Source organism: Dermacentor andersoni, chromosome 4, assembly GCF_023375885.2.
Source record: "Dermacentor andersoni chromosome 4, qqDerAnde1_hic_scaffold, whole genome shotgun sequence".
Lineage (NCBI taxonomy): Eukaryota > Metazoa > Arthropoda > Arachnida > Ixodida > Ixodidae > Dermacentor > Dermacentor andersoni.
The window spans coordinates 36,698,167-36,711,302 of NC_092817.1; the positions used below are offsets into that span (position 1 = coordinate 36,698,167).

General features: G+C 48.9%; 1 protein-coding gene across 2 annotated transcripts in view; it reads right to left on the reverse strand.

The window, feature by feature from the left end:
- The window catches only part of LOC126536939 (carbonic anhydrase-related protein 10-like), a 122,328-nt gene that overhangs the window by 52,026 nt on the left and 57,166 nt on the right, over positions 1–13,136 (reverse strand). For both annotated transcript variants that reach the window (XM_050184010.3, XM_050184009.3), the window contains exon 2: positions 8,633–8,680. In XM_050184010.3, the coding sequence (XP_050039967.1) occupies positions 8,633–8,680 (48 nt within the window). The remainder of the gene's footprint in view (positions 1–8,632; positions 8,681–13,136) is intronic.

The following is a 13,136-nucleotide window of genomic DNA, read 5'->3' on the forward strand; positions in this document are numbered from 1 at the left end:
CGCACGATCACTTATTTTTATTGTTATTAATTGGCTGATGACAGCTCTTGACTACGCTATTGGTTTAAAGCATTATAGTGAAGCAGTGTAAGCGCCGTTTCAAGAGAAGTGTTCTTTCAATTCCAAAAAGTTAGGAAGAGAGCTCAATGAGGTGCACAGGCCCTAGAGGGGATGGTGATGCACTAGAGACAAGAACCGCTGTCATAAAAACGAACATGAAGTCTGGCATGGTATTTCTATTGACCTATCTGCGTAAAGCCACGCCATATGCAAGCCACTTCAGATGAAATTATGAAAAAGAGACAAGCTTTCCGGTCAACCAGATTTGGGGAAATCGATTGCTCGTGACAGAACCTGATATCAGCAGCATCAATGCCGGCGCGCAACGCCGCGTTTCTTACTGATGCTCGATTGTGAATGACATACAAATCAATTAAAATGTAACGGCCTTGCTAAAAAGAAAGGCGTGTATGTTTAGCTATGTATTTTTCTTTATTGACATGGGGGGGATAGAAGGAAATGTTGACGGACAAATACGGCGCCGGCTCCTGCTTGGCGTTTGACCAGGTAGTACATTTTTATTCACATGGTTACTGCACCACCTGTTCAAGAGCCTAGTTAATATTCCCTAACAAGACTTGATATGTCTCCTACGCGTGATTTGTCTCCCCCTCCTTCCCCCTTCCCCTAATAAAGATGTAAACGCGTTCAACAAGGTCCTTGAATCACGTGTGAACGCTTATAGAAAATGCGTGTTGACTGAGCGAGAATTAATGCTGTGGGGGACTGTGGTAGTCGTAGACATGCAGCCTCGACGACTGATGGTCGATTCGCGCAGCTTTGGAGCTTGGAAATTTGTGCGGGGTTCAGTGCGCCACGCAGACTCTGAGATCGGTACGGCGCTTGTGCGTGCATTTCGGAGGCTCGATCAGGCGGTACCTGCAGCGGACAAAGGCGACGTTGCGTTATAATAGTTGTGTGCATCGGAAGGGAGTTGTTCTTGAGAAGACAGCTTTGTCCATGGCGATCGAGCCTTCTTTCGTCACATTAAATGAGTTCAAAGCCGAAAGAATCGCTGAAGTCTGCCAATTCATTATTTTGTTTGTTTACGCTTTACCGATTGTCTCGCTTTTCAGTGAGAGACAATAACGTGTTGGAACTCGTGCCAACGCCTCTTGCATCGCTCAGAGATCGTGAGACGGTTGGCCTTTGAAGCGTGAAGGCGGCAAGCTTTTTACCGTGTTCACGGCATGCCATACATGACCTGCTGCCATCTTCACACGGTACATGAGACGCTGAATTTGTCATAATGCTATTCCTTTAGCCTTAGCGCTGCGAATCGGCCGCAGTGAAGCAAATAAATATATTACACGCCGAAACGCAAACAAAAATCAGCATAAGCAACTTGACATTTCGGTGTCTAACTTATAAACATTGTGAACGATGGTCTCCTATGGGACCTAATATATATATATATATATATATATATATATATATATATATATATATACTTTCTCCGGGGATTTTGGCAATTCGTGCTTGTTTAAGCTATTTCAACAGTAACTTCTTAAACAAGCGGTTGTTCACTGAAGCGTTGGTAGCTTGCTACGATCACGCAAACGTGGCTTGTAATATACGTGAGAATGTGCCAGAAATGAAAGGTGACTTTAGCACGATAGACATGTCAGTGTCATTGTTCGACAGCGTTGACGGATATTCTTCTGAATGATTAATCCCTTCAAATTAAATTGGATACATCGGTAAGAAGCGCACTCGCCATCCTTTCTTCGGCAATGTACCTATAAAAATATGCAAGGGTTACGGGGGAGTCAACAAATCTAAGTGTGCCGTGGAAAAAGATAAATAATGGATACATACTGCAATTCATGCGGGCCACCTGCGCTTCCATAACGCAAGCTTAGCTGGCGCACTTGAGGCTACACTGGGCCGGTTTAGTGCTTTATGTGCTACATGTGTTTTCGCAGTTGAGAATGCTGTGCGATCATGTTTTGCACTGATAGGCGCTCGTCGGCTAAAGTACTGTCATTGTGCTCTCAGGAGCTCCCTAGATCGGCGAAGTCCGTATGGAGGCACTCTGCGTATTCGTTGCTATGCCCACGTAGATGTTTCGTGTATTATCATCAGCCTGATTTACGCACGGTGCAGCAAGAACGCCTTTTCCAGCGATATCCGACCACCCGTGTCTCGCGTCAGATAACTCGGTCCTGTGCCTGCAAATTTCCTAAGTTCATCACACCTCCTAATTTTATGCGGTACTCAGCTGCATTGCCGTTCCTTTGGCAGTAATTTCGTAACTATATTAAAAGAACGCTGGTTACCTGCTCTACGCTTACTTGACCCGCCCAACCCCCATTACCTCCATTTAATCGCAATTAACATATGGGCGATTACAGTTTGCCATCCGTACCGCTTTCCTCCTGTTCACTAACGTTTGTGTACATACAAATTTGTATAAATACATGGATTTATATGTGTAGTTGCATGTATATATGTATATATACGTGGTGTGTGTGTGTGCGTGTGTGTGTGTGTGTGTGTGTGAACCTTTACAGGTTCTCTCTCTGAACATTAGAAAGGGAATTTGATTTCTCCTTACGTTTTTTCCAGTACGGAATCCAAGAACGTCTGTTCTCAAAAAACGAAACAAAACAAAAACAAAAACAATAGCAAAAAAGACATCGGTGCAGAAAAATGCCTAATGGATGATCACTCGTCCGGAGTACACAAACGTGAGACGATGGCGTTAAGATAGTGTCTTCGGTCTTGAGCACCATCACCCCACCGCACGCTCCAGCGTTATCTCTCCTTGTTCTGGCAACCGAGGAACATCGCAGTGTCGAGTCTGGTGGGTGCCACTGAGGACGCGAGCTTCATTGCACGTGCAGCAGTGGCCATGCGTCTACGTCGACCTTTCGTTTCTGGGTTTCATCTTTAAGCGTCGCGCCTGTTCTCACAACGATCGTCGCTAGACGCTCTTCGGCTACATTCGCGGCGCAGGCGTCGCCTTGTTGGTGTTCAGCAGACTTCACGCCACCGCTAGGAGGCGAGTTCCCAGCGCGATAGTCGCTGTTCCTGCTCATGCGGTGTCTGCCCGCAACCTTTTGCCGCCCTGCCTCATTCTATAGCGTTACCGCGTCGATGTGCGAGCGAATCTACCGCTCGCCTTCCTGCCGCTTGTCAGGCTCGCGTTCGTTCTGCTTTCGCCAGGCGCCTTGCGAGTACACACTTGTTGACATGCATGTTTGTGCACGCCTGCTTTCCCACTGCGTCATCACGCACCGGCGCGACTTCATTTGTCTGCCGCTTGGAGCGGAAAGAGAGGTGGGTCCACGTATGTATCCAAATCACGATCATGTGACGCCGTCGTTCGGCATTCACAACGATATTTGTTTCACACGCCGTGCTTGCGCTGCATGGTCTGTGCGATCGCGCTGCCGTTCCGCGACGTGAACGGATCTCCCGTTCGCCCATGTCTTGCTTTCTTTCTTTATTTGTCTTGCCTTTGCGAGCTGTTCTGTCTGTATGCTGGAAGTGCCAGGACAAGATTCTTACTTGAAGCCTCCGGTTGCTTGGTCCAATTCGTGCGCGACTCAATTGGCATTGCATCGTCGCAAGTCTGCTGAGCACTTCACCTGTCTGGCACTTGTAAAACCACCGTACATCTTTTATAGCCGCTGGCAAAAAGCAAAACGTAAGAGCGAAGCGAAAGGAGAGGATAGGGGGAGGGGGGCGAGTGGGAACTGCGTGACACGCTTGAACTTTGGGATGACAGGCACGGCGCTTCACCGTGACGTCTGCTGTGAGCGCTACTGTACGGAATAACAAGCAATATTTGGACCGATATTTTTCTTGTCCATGTAGTCACTGCTGCTCTATGCTGACTGACCATCAGCGCGTGCAGGTATTTGTTAAACTTACAGCTAATTAAATTATGGGTTTTCACGTTGCCCAAACCTCGATCTGATTATGTAGTGCACGCCGTAGTTGAAGGACTCCGCATGTATATTGACTACGCCTGGGGTTCTTTAACGTGCACCTAAATCTAAGTACACGAGCGTTTGTGCATTTCGCCCCCATCGAAACGCGGCCACCGCGCCGGGGTGGAACGCAGCGTTCGAACCCGCAACCTCGAGCTGAACAGCGCAACGCCATAACCGCTATATAAACTACCGCAGCGGGTAGCTATAGTGGAGAAAAAGCGCCGTTCACAAAGAGAAGCGGGTTGGTTGCTACGTTGCCTCGGAGTGCTCAGCGAATTCATCGCTAAGGCACGTAGAACCAGAAGAGTGTAGACACCAGAAGCGTTGATTGTAGGCATGACCGCCGCACCGAGGTCGTTTGCTGTTGCGTACATTCGTCTTGTGCTGAATCCGATCCACTCTCTGAACGCCGTAGCATACCAGTGACTTCCGCTCCCCTGGGATACAGTGCACCGCTGAGCTGCAGGCGCATCGTCGTCCCGCTTGGTCGGATGAAAGAACCGCGAACCCTTTAATTTGCAGGCGAAAAGCTTCCGGCAACCAACGCCGCATCTCCTCATCGTCGAGAGCGAGGGCAGCAGTCACCCGACCCTCCCCCCTCCACGACTCGGTGCCCTCCTGGCTCGTTGGCTCCACCGTTCTGTAGAGTCTTAACAAGCGTGACCCAAAGCGAGTCGCTATGCTGGCGGAATGAGTAGGTCAACTTTTCGAAACATCGGCCTGCATATAAGACCGTAAATACTTCATGCGTAAACGAGCCTACAAGTATAAAGCCTAAAACTTTCACAAGAACCGCAGTTATCTGTGCGCGCGCGCGCGCGCGCGCGTGTGTGTGTGTGTGTGTGTGTGTGTGTGTGTGTGTGTGTGTGTGTGTGTGTGTGTGTGTGTGTGTGTGTGTGTGTGTGTGTGTGTGTGTGTGTGTGTGTGTGTGTGTGTGTGTGTTGCTAAACTAGGCGATTTAACCGGTGATAACCAAGGCCCGTACTCACAAACTAGTTCTTACGCAACTGTTCGTAAGAGCAGACGTCAGTAAATCGTGATGTGGGACGTATAATATGCGAGGGCGGCAGCACTTACCGACGAAAAGCTTTTTGAACACGAGAGTAGTAGAGACAGAAGCGTCGACTCGCCTGATGAGGCAATCCAACTTATGTCCCGCCTGTTCAAACTTAGTGGAGCTTAGGTTGCGTTGGGACTTATTACTAACCTTAGCAACAGACGCGCAACACAGCTTCTGAGCCCTCTCGCAACGCCGCAAGCTCTCAACGCAGCAGTAGGCATATCACAAATTGTCTGTTTTTTTTTTTTGAGGGGGGGGAGGGGTGAGGACGAGTTAACGCATCTTCGATGACGTGCGTCGCACACGATCGCCACCTGTCTTCGCGATCTCGGCACGGTCCGAATGATTGACGGCCAACGTTCTTTCTCGCGTGAAAGGGGTGCAAGGTACTTGTTTCTGGTCGCCCTGTCCGTAAGGCGGCGCGCACTAGCAGAGAAAGAAAGAGAACAGAACTTGTTTCAAAGCCGCAAGGACAGGAGGCGGACGGTGAAGAAGAGGAGCGTCGAAAACTGGGCGGCTGCGCGGCGCCGTGACTTTAGTTGGCCACGCCATGTGCATTGCGAGACAGGCAAGCCGCTTATCCAGTCTGTCATCCTTTGTGTTCGTGGAGTACCTCGAACGAGCTTTCGCAAGAAATGCTTGAGAAAAAGAAAGTTGTCCTGGCGCGGAGCGCCTCAACAGCAGGAACCATTATAATGGTTCCTGCTGTTGCAGAGGTGTCACGGGCAAAATACGGGTCCGGAATTCAGAAGAAAGCGTTCCTTGTTTGTAAAAGCAGATGTAAGGAAATTGCGTTGCTGGACAGATTACTAAACGGAGGCTGCGGCAATGGCGAACGCCCACGAACAAAATGTTTTGCGAATTCGGTCAGTGACTTTCAGACAATAAGCGGCTGATCAGTGGCATCGCACGTGACATCGTAAGATTGGAGAGTCGAGGTAAGGAGTGTGATAGCGGCTTAAACAGAGAGAGAGAGCAAATGATAAAGGAAAGGTAGGGAGGTTAACCAGGACTGAGCCCGGTTGGCTACCCTACACTGGGGAAAGGGAAAAGGGGACGGAAAGATTGAAAGAAGAAGAGAAAGTCTACTGGGTATATCGTTCGGCCACTCAGTCCGGATCACAGACGCTGACTCAATCCAGTAGCCTTCAAATATCGCAGCAGAGCTTTCATGGCCTTTTGTAGCTGCGATATGCGAGGCCATGGTCCCAAGATCTTCTTCAAGGTGAACGGTGTTCTATCTAGCTGATTGAGAGCTGTGCAGAGGTCATGTCTTTCGTTTTGAAAAGATGGGCAGTAGCACAGTAGATGTTCTATAGTTTCCTCGGCACCGCAGGCATTACAGTCGGCGCTATCAGTCATTCCAATCAAACACGTATATGCATTGGTGAATGCGACGCCCAAGCGTAAACGGCACAGCATTGTTTCCTCATTTCGCAGAAGCCCTGGTAACAGCCGCAGTTGCATAGAGGGGTCGAGGCAATGCAATCGTTCTTGGGGGAATTCAGGTGTGTGCCACTTCTATAATGTCATACGGTGTGCTACCTTGATTAGGTGTTGAGCTGCGTAGGTCCGCGATAAAGGTACAGAAACAAGGGTTGCTCCATCGTGTGCTTTCCTAGCAGCTTCGTCAGCGAGGTCGTTGCCGGAGATACCGCAATGGCCAGGCAGCCACTGAAACACGACGTCGTGTCCTTTCGCTATCATACGATGGTGCATTTCTCGTATCTCCGACACTAGTTGTTCACACGACCCACGACGAAGAGATGACAGAAGACATTGTAAGGCCGCCTTCGAATCGCAGAATATTGCCCACCGATTAGAGGGTTGGTTGTTAATGTAATCAACGGCACCTCGGAGGGCAACAAGCTCCGATCCGGTCGATGTTGTCATGTGAGAAATCTTGTATCGGACGCTAATTGATCGTGATGGTATAACCACTGCGCCGGTGGAGCTGGTCTGAGTGGAAGAGCCATCCGTATATATGTGGACTCGGTCAAAGTAGAAAGTGTTCAAACAATCCAGAGCTGCTTGCTTCAGGGCCAAGGTAGGCAGGTCGGTCTTCTTTCTTATCCCTGGAACCGTGAGACGCACTTGAGGTTGTTCTAAACACCACAAAGCTGAGGTTGAACGTGCTGAGGGTGTGAAGCCCGATGGTAGACAGGCAGGATGGATGCTGACCTCGTTGGAGAAGGACGCCTGTGGCCGTCGTTCTGGCAGGCAGGCAAGAGAGCTTGATTGCATGCGTGAAACATGACGAACATGGGCCCTAAGCGTGTCGATGCTAATGTAAGTCGTGATCGGATGGTCATGAGCCATTATAATGGTTCCTGCTGTTGAGGCGCTCCGCGGAAGTCCTAGGCAAACACGTAGTGCCTGTGCATGCACGCTCTGTAGTTCTCGAAGATTTGACTTGCATGTTTTAGCAAGCACAGGAGAACTATAACGTAGCAATCCGATAAAAAGTGCTCGATATAACTGTAGCATGGAGCCCACTGACGATCCCCATGTTTTCCCGGCGATAAACTTGATCACATGAACAATAGATGTGAGCTTCTTCTTCAAGTGGGCAACATGAGGGCTCCAAGAGAGGTCCCGGTCCACAATGACACCCAAAAACCGATGATTTCTCTTGTAGGAGATAGGCTGGCCATTAATGCATACTGGATAACGAGACATTGGTTTTCGTGTAAAAGCGACTAACGCACATTTTTCTGTTGAGATGGTAAGGCCTTGTGTGTGAAAACAGTGAGATGCCTGTGTTGCTGCTTTCTGCAGCCTTGCGCGAACCTGCAGACGAGTGACCGCTGATGACCAGATGCAGATGTCGTCGGCGTAGATTGAGACACTCACTGTTTCCGGTAGGGATTCGGCCAGCCCAAGAAGCGCGAGGTTGAAAAGAATAGGGCTTAGAACCCCACCTTGGGGAACTCGGCATATGTAGTGGTTGGTAGTCGGACCATCTTCCGTACGTACGAACAGGGACCTTTGTGTCAAGTAGTTACTGACCCATCGATATACTCGCCCTCCTAGTTCAATTGTCAAAAGTGCGTCTATAATGGGTTGATGGGAAACGTTGTCGTAAGCGCCTTTCACGTCCCGAAAGAGCGCTACTGATAATCGTTTCCAAGATTTTCGCTGTTCTACAGATGACACTAAATCGATGACACTGTCAATCGATGAACGGCCTCGGCGAAATCCCGCCATAGAATCAGGGTAAATCTTGTGGTGTTCTAGGTACCATTCGAGACGCATGAGGATCATGCGTTCCATGAGTTTCCCGACGCAGCTGGCAAGTGCTATAGGCCGATACGATGCCAGTTCGAGCGGCGACTTTCCTTAAACAGAATTTCCGGTAGTTGCCAGGCTCCTGAATTGCCCCCCTCCCTCTTCCCTTTCCCACATGTACGCGACCACACTCGCCATCTTTCAGCCTGCTTTCCTCACAAAGATGCATGGTAACTGAAGCTTATGGGCTGAATAAGTTGAGCGCTCTTGCTCACTTTTTACTATTATTTGCAAAAGCGTATATGTCAGGTGATGCATTTGCTTATCACAAACGGAAACTCACCTGAGATGCCTTCGTAAGTCCACCAATCGTCCCAGTTTCCAGCAACACCTGGAATAACAAAAACGTGGTGCGTCAAGAAACAGTTGACTACGCAGCTATATATAGATATGATATATATCTATATCTATATCTATATATATATATATAGATAGACAGATAGAGAGAGAGAGAGAGTTCTGAACCAAGTCAACCAACTATTTCAGTGTCAGCGCGCAGTCATCTTGTCGAAATTTTTTATTGGCGCATAATGTTTATGTACACTGTGTCACCTATGGAGGAGGCCGAACAAGCACTTTGAGAACCAGCTAAAGTTTGGCGAATTGCGGTATGATTTTCACGCTTGAAGATCAGGACAATATAAAAGTGCACCAAATCGCACAAATCACCCCTTTGACTGTGCGAATTCGTGGCTCAACTGATTGCAAATGCCTGTAGCCTAGTTGAAGTATATCGGCTTTTGTATATTGTAAAGCACTGCACGGACCCGGGGACCAGGCCCGGGCTTGAAGCAGCGGGCCGGACCCTCTCATTAAGGGCTCTAAGTCATGCCCTCGTGCACACGCGAACATACGCATTGGTATGGTCCAAGGCATCCTGTGCCAAGCTTAAGTGACACGCCGAAAGAGATGGCTATTAGTACACCTTAAGAAAGGAAATAGAAAAAAAAAAACATATGAAGTTATAATTTCTTTCTTTTGCACAATAACGAACGTTGCTTCCCGTAAGACAAAATAAATTACACTGAACACCGCTCTCCAAACAATTTACCTGTTACCGCTTTTGCGATTGCACTATTACAACTCTCGATACTATCATATTATCTTAGCGCTAACGCAAGGGGCGTCTCTTTCTACTTATGTGTTTATTTTATGCTGTGCGCTCGCGAATTCGCTGGTTTGTATATATATATATATATATATATGCACGTGTATTCGCAGGCTAAATGACCTGGTAGGGCCAAATCGTACGATCGAGGTAAATGCATGCGCAAGAGCGGAAAAATAACAACGCAGGCAATGAGCGAGATCACTGATGTTCCCATGGGAGAAGCAAATATTTCGCTCGCTTATAGCTTGTACACTGCGTCTGATTAGACCCCGAGAACGTGAGGCTGACACACATACGATACACTCTGTAAGTAAAAACTGTATTTTTTTCTTAACTTACAGGCCGGGCCTTGTCATTCACACGCGGGCCCTGGCTAAGCTTAGTAATGAATGCCCGGTCACGGGCCTGATCCGGGCTTCGTATCGTGAGCCCGGGGCGAACTCCGGCTTGGAACCACGGGCCCGGGCCGTGTCCAGGCTGGGTTGGATCATGTACGCCCGGGCCCGGGCTGGGCTCCGGCTTGAATGTATGTGACACGCGCGTGTGTATGTTACAGATCATATATCAGTCACTTCATCTGTACGGGCATGCGAGGCCCTATTCATAATTCAATAATTACATCATCTTTAGCTCTATTACTCAGAAAGGATTTTCTTTTCTCTGAAAAGCACAGCCAGATTAATTATTTTCTACTGCTAGCTGTGACTCGCCCCCCCCCCCCCCCCTTCACATAATGCGATGTCCTTGCTGCTTCCCTTGCCTCATTTACACAACCGAACCATACTTCCGCTTTTATTGGGTTCCCGCCGAAGCCATGGCAGAACCACGTCTTCCAACATGCTTTTGCAGCCAAAGCTTTACGTATGCTAAATATATTCACTGTGTTAAATCTTACAAGCAAGGTTTTCACCGAATATTTCCAATCTTCCCATGGTTTCAGGTTTAGCGCGCCTCAGGCTAAAAATACAAGGCGCGCTAAGGTTTACAGGCCAGTTAGTACAAGCAGTATAGGCTTTTGTGTGCCTGAAGTTGAGGGAAATAGAACCTGCGTGACGTCTTCTTTTCTTTATCGACAGATTCCTGTATGGACAGTTTAATGACAGCTTCAGTTCTACAGAGAGGTAGTACACGCAAGCCAAATTTGACGATGCTTTGCGAAACTCTGTGGTTGCGTCCACACCACCTACTGAAGCGAGGGCCGTTTGTGAAAACCGTTGCCGCAGAGAAGGAAAATACGGGGCAATGTTTCCACCACCCCGGCCTGCTGAAGTAAAACGCGTGCCTGTTGGTGGACGTCTCGACGACCTTAATAGACGTCTTTCTATCGCGTTTCGCGGATCTGTCCCCGAAGAAGAACCATGGTACCTCCGGAAACATGTACGTTTTTTTTTCATTGTTCAGTCACTTCCCAACAAAAGGCCTCACTCTACTGTACTGTGCGTGAATCCGGTTTTCAAAGCATGCGTCCTTTTGTCCGTAATACCCCACATCACATTATTTTCGTTACAGCGGCCGCAGAGGGTCGACGTTAGTTTTGAGTTGTGGTAATGAAGCCATCGCACTGTGGTCGCTTCGTCTGGCTTTATTTTCAGCAGCATGCTGGCTGAAGAGCTGGGCAGACTTACACCCTTTGCACACTGTTCCGGAAGCATCCGACGCTACCTCAACTATTTTGGAGACAACCGACTCCATCAAAGCTCTCTTCAACCGCCGCAGCCAGGAAAACAACACATGCATACGGGATGATGAGCGTGCTTAATACGCGCTCTTGTTTGAAACAACAGTTGAAATTGAATCAGTCTTGTTTCGTAACTACTCTCAAGATCTATGCAAAACGTTGTAGTTTGCTTGTTGACCATAAGCCATTTATCCCTTACATTAACGTAGAAAGTTATTTGATGTCTTCCAATGTATACCTGTGAACCAAAAAAGAAAAGAAAAGGAATGCAATCATATACGTTGTATTTTATCATTTCATTAGTAAGAGAACGGGAGCTCCTTTCACGCATTCCGGGAAGCGCCGTGTGCGCTGTATACTCTCAAAGAAGACGCGCCTGACATGCGGCGGGACCGAAGAGTGTGCGCCCTAAATAGCCACCCATAAACAAACGTGAAAAGGAGGTCGCCGATATCCACCGGGGCTTGCTTTCTTGCGCGTGGACACGAGAAAAGTGAAACAATTTAGGCAATACCGAGAAATTTATTCGGCGCCGGAAACGCGCGGATACGCGATAAAGAAAGGACAAAGAAATGACGCACAACACTGCTGGCGCTTATTGGGACAAACCGGGAAACGAAAACGGGAAGCGCGGAGGAAGTGGGTGTTTTTATAGCGACGCGCCGCTAGAGGGATGGGGCAGGCGCGGAGGGGCTAGCAGCAGCGGAATGGGTTCAGTGTATACTGGAGATGCCTCTGAAGGGCGAGGCAGAAGCTGACGCGGCGGAACGTGTCACGCTTCCGTGTGCCACTCCGGCGACGTCGGTTGCCGCACTTTATGTGGACAGGGCGCGCGCCAACCCGGAGGCAGTCTCTCACCGAAGGTGCCAGTCGGGGTTCGGCAGACGCGTTCGCGTACAGAGCGCGCAGAGAGAAAAAGGAGAAGAAAAAAAAAAACGATGTAGTTGGGCGAGCAGCTCTGCGTTGTCCGAGGGTGCAAGAGAGAGAGAGAGAGAGAGAGAGAGGTGCCCGCGTTTTATCTCCCGCTGCTCTTCAGATACTGGCACAATCGGAGGAAGGACGCACGCTCGAGCTTCTTCTCTACAAACGATATAACTGCAGGCGAGAACCTTTTCGAAAGGAATGAACGGCCAAAAAGAACGAACGTCTTCACACAGACAATGGGGAAACGGAGCTTTACCGCGCGTTGGCAATAGTAATGACTGACGTAGGGTTTAACGTGTCGTGGCTTTCCTGTGACTGGCGCGGTCTGAATGGTCATGAGCTGGCGTAAAGGCAGCGTGACTGAGTGACTGTGTTTAATGTCCTACAGTACGTAATACAGGGCTCGTGAGATACGCGGCAGAGGAGGGCGCCAGATTAATTTTCAGTTAAGGAAGCAGATGACGTTTTCAGCGAGTTCCGTGTCCCTGAGGAATCGAAGGAAACTAAACGCCCGATGCGACCCGCCGTGGTTGTGTAGTGGCTGTTGTGTTGGGCTGCTAAGCACAAGGTCGCGGGATCGAATCCCGGTGGTGGCGGCCGCATTTCGATGGGGGCGAAATGCGAAAACACCCGCGTGCTTAGATTTAGGTGCATGTTAAAGAAGGCCAGGTGGTCAAAATTTCCGGAGTCCCCCACTACGGCGTGCCTCATAATATCGGACACACGACGCGCTTTGCTAATTTTCAAAAGAGAATTGCGTTTGTCGAGTTGGTTTAGAGGGAGTGCAACGGGAATCGGTCTTACACGCAGTTGATCCCAGTCTGCAGTTAATCTGGACCATTTAAATGTTCCGTCTGAGCAGCGCTGTGCCAGGCTGCAATTTTGTCGTGGATGGAACTCTCGCTTTCTTTTTTTTTGCGTGCTTGTTTGTGTCCCCGTATATAGTCGCGGAGAAATTTATGCGGCAACGAATGGAAAGCTACCCTGCCAACAGTGCGCACGCGTGACGTAAAGCCGCTCCTCAAGCTAAAGTCCCAAAATCTCACTCGCGCTCGTTTAAGCTGGGAAACATAA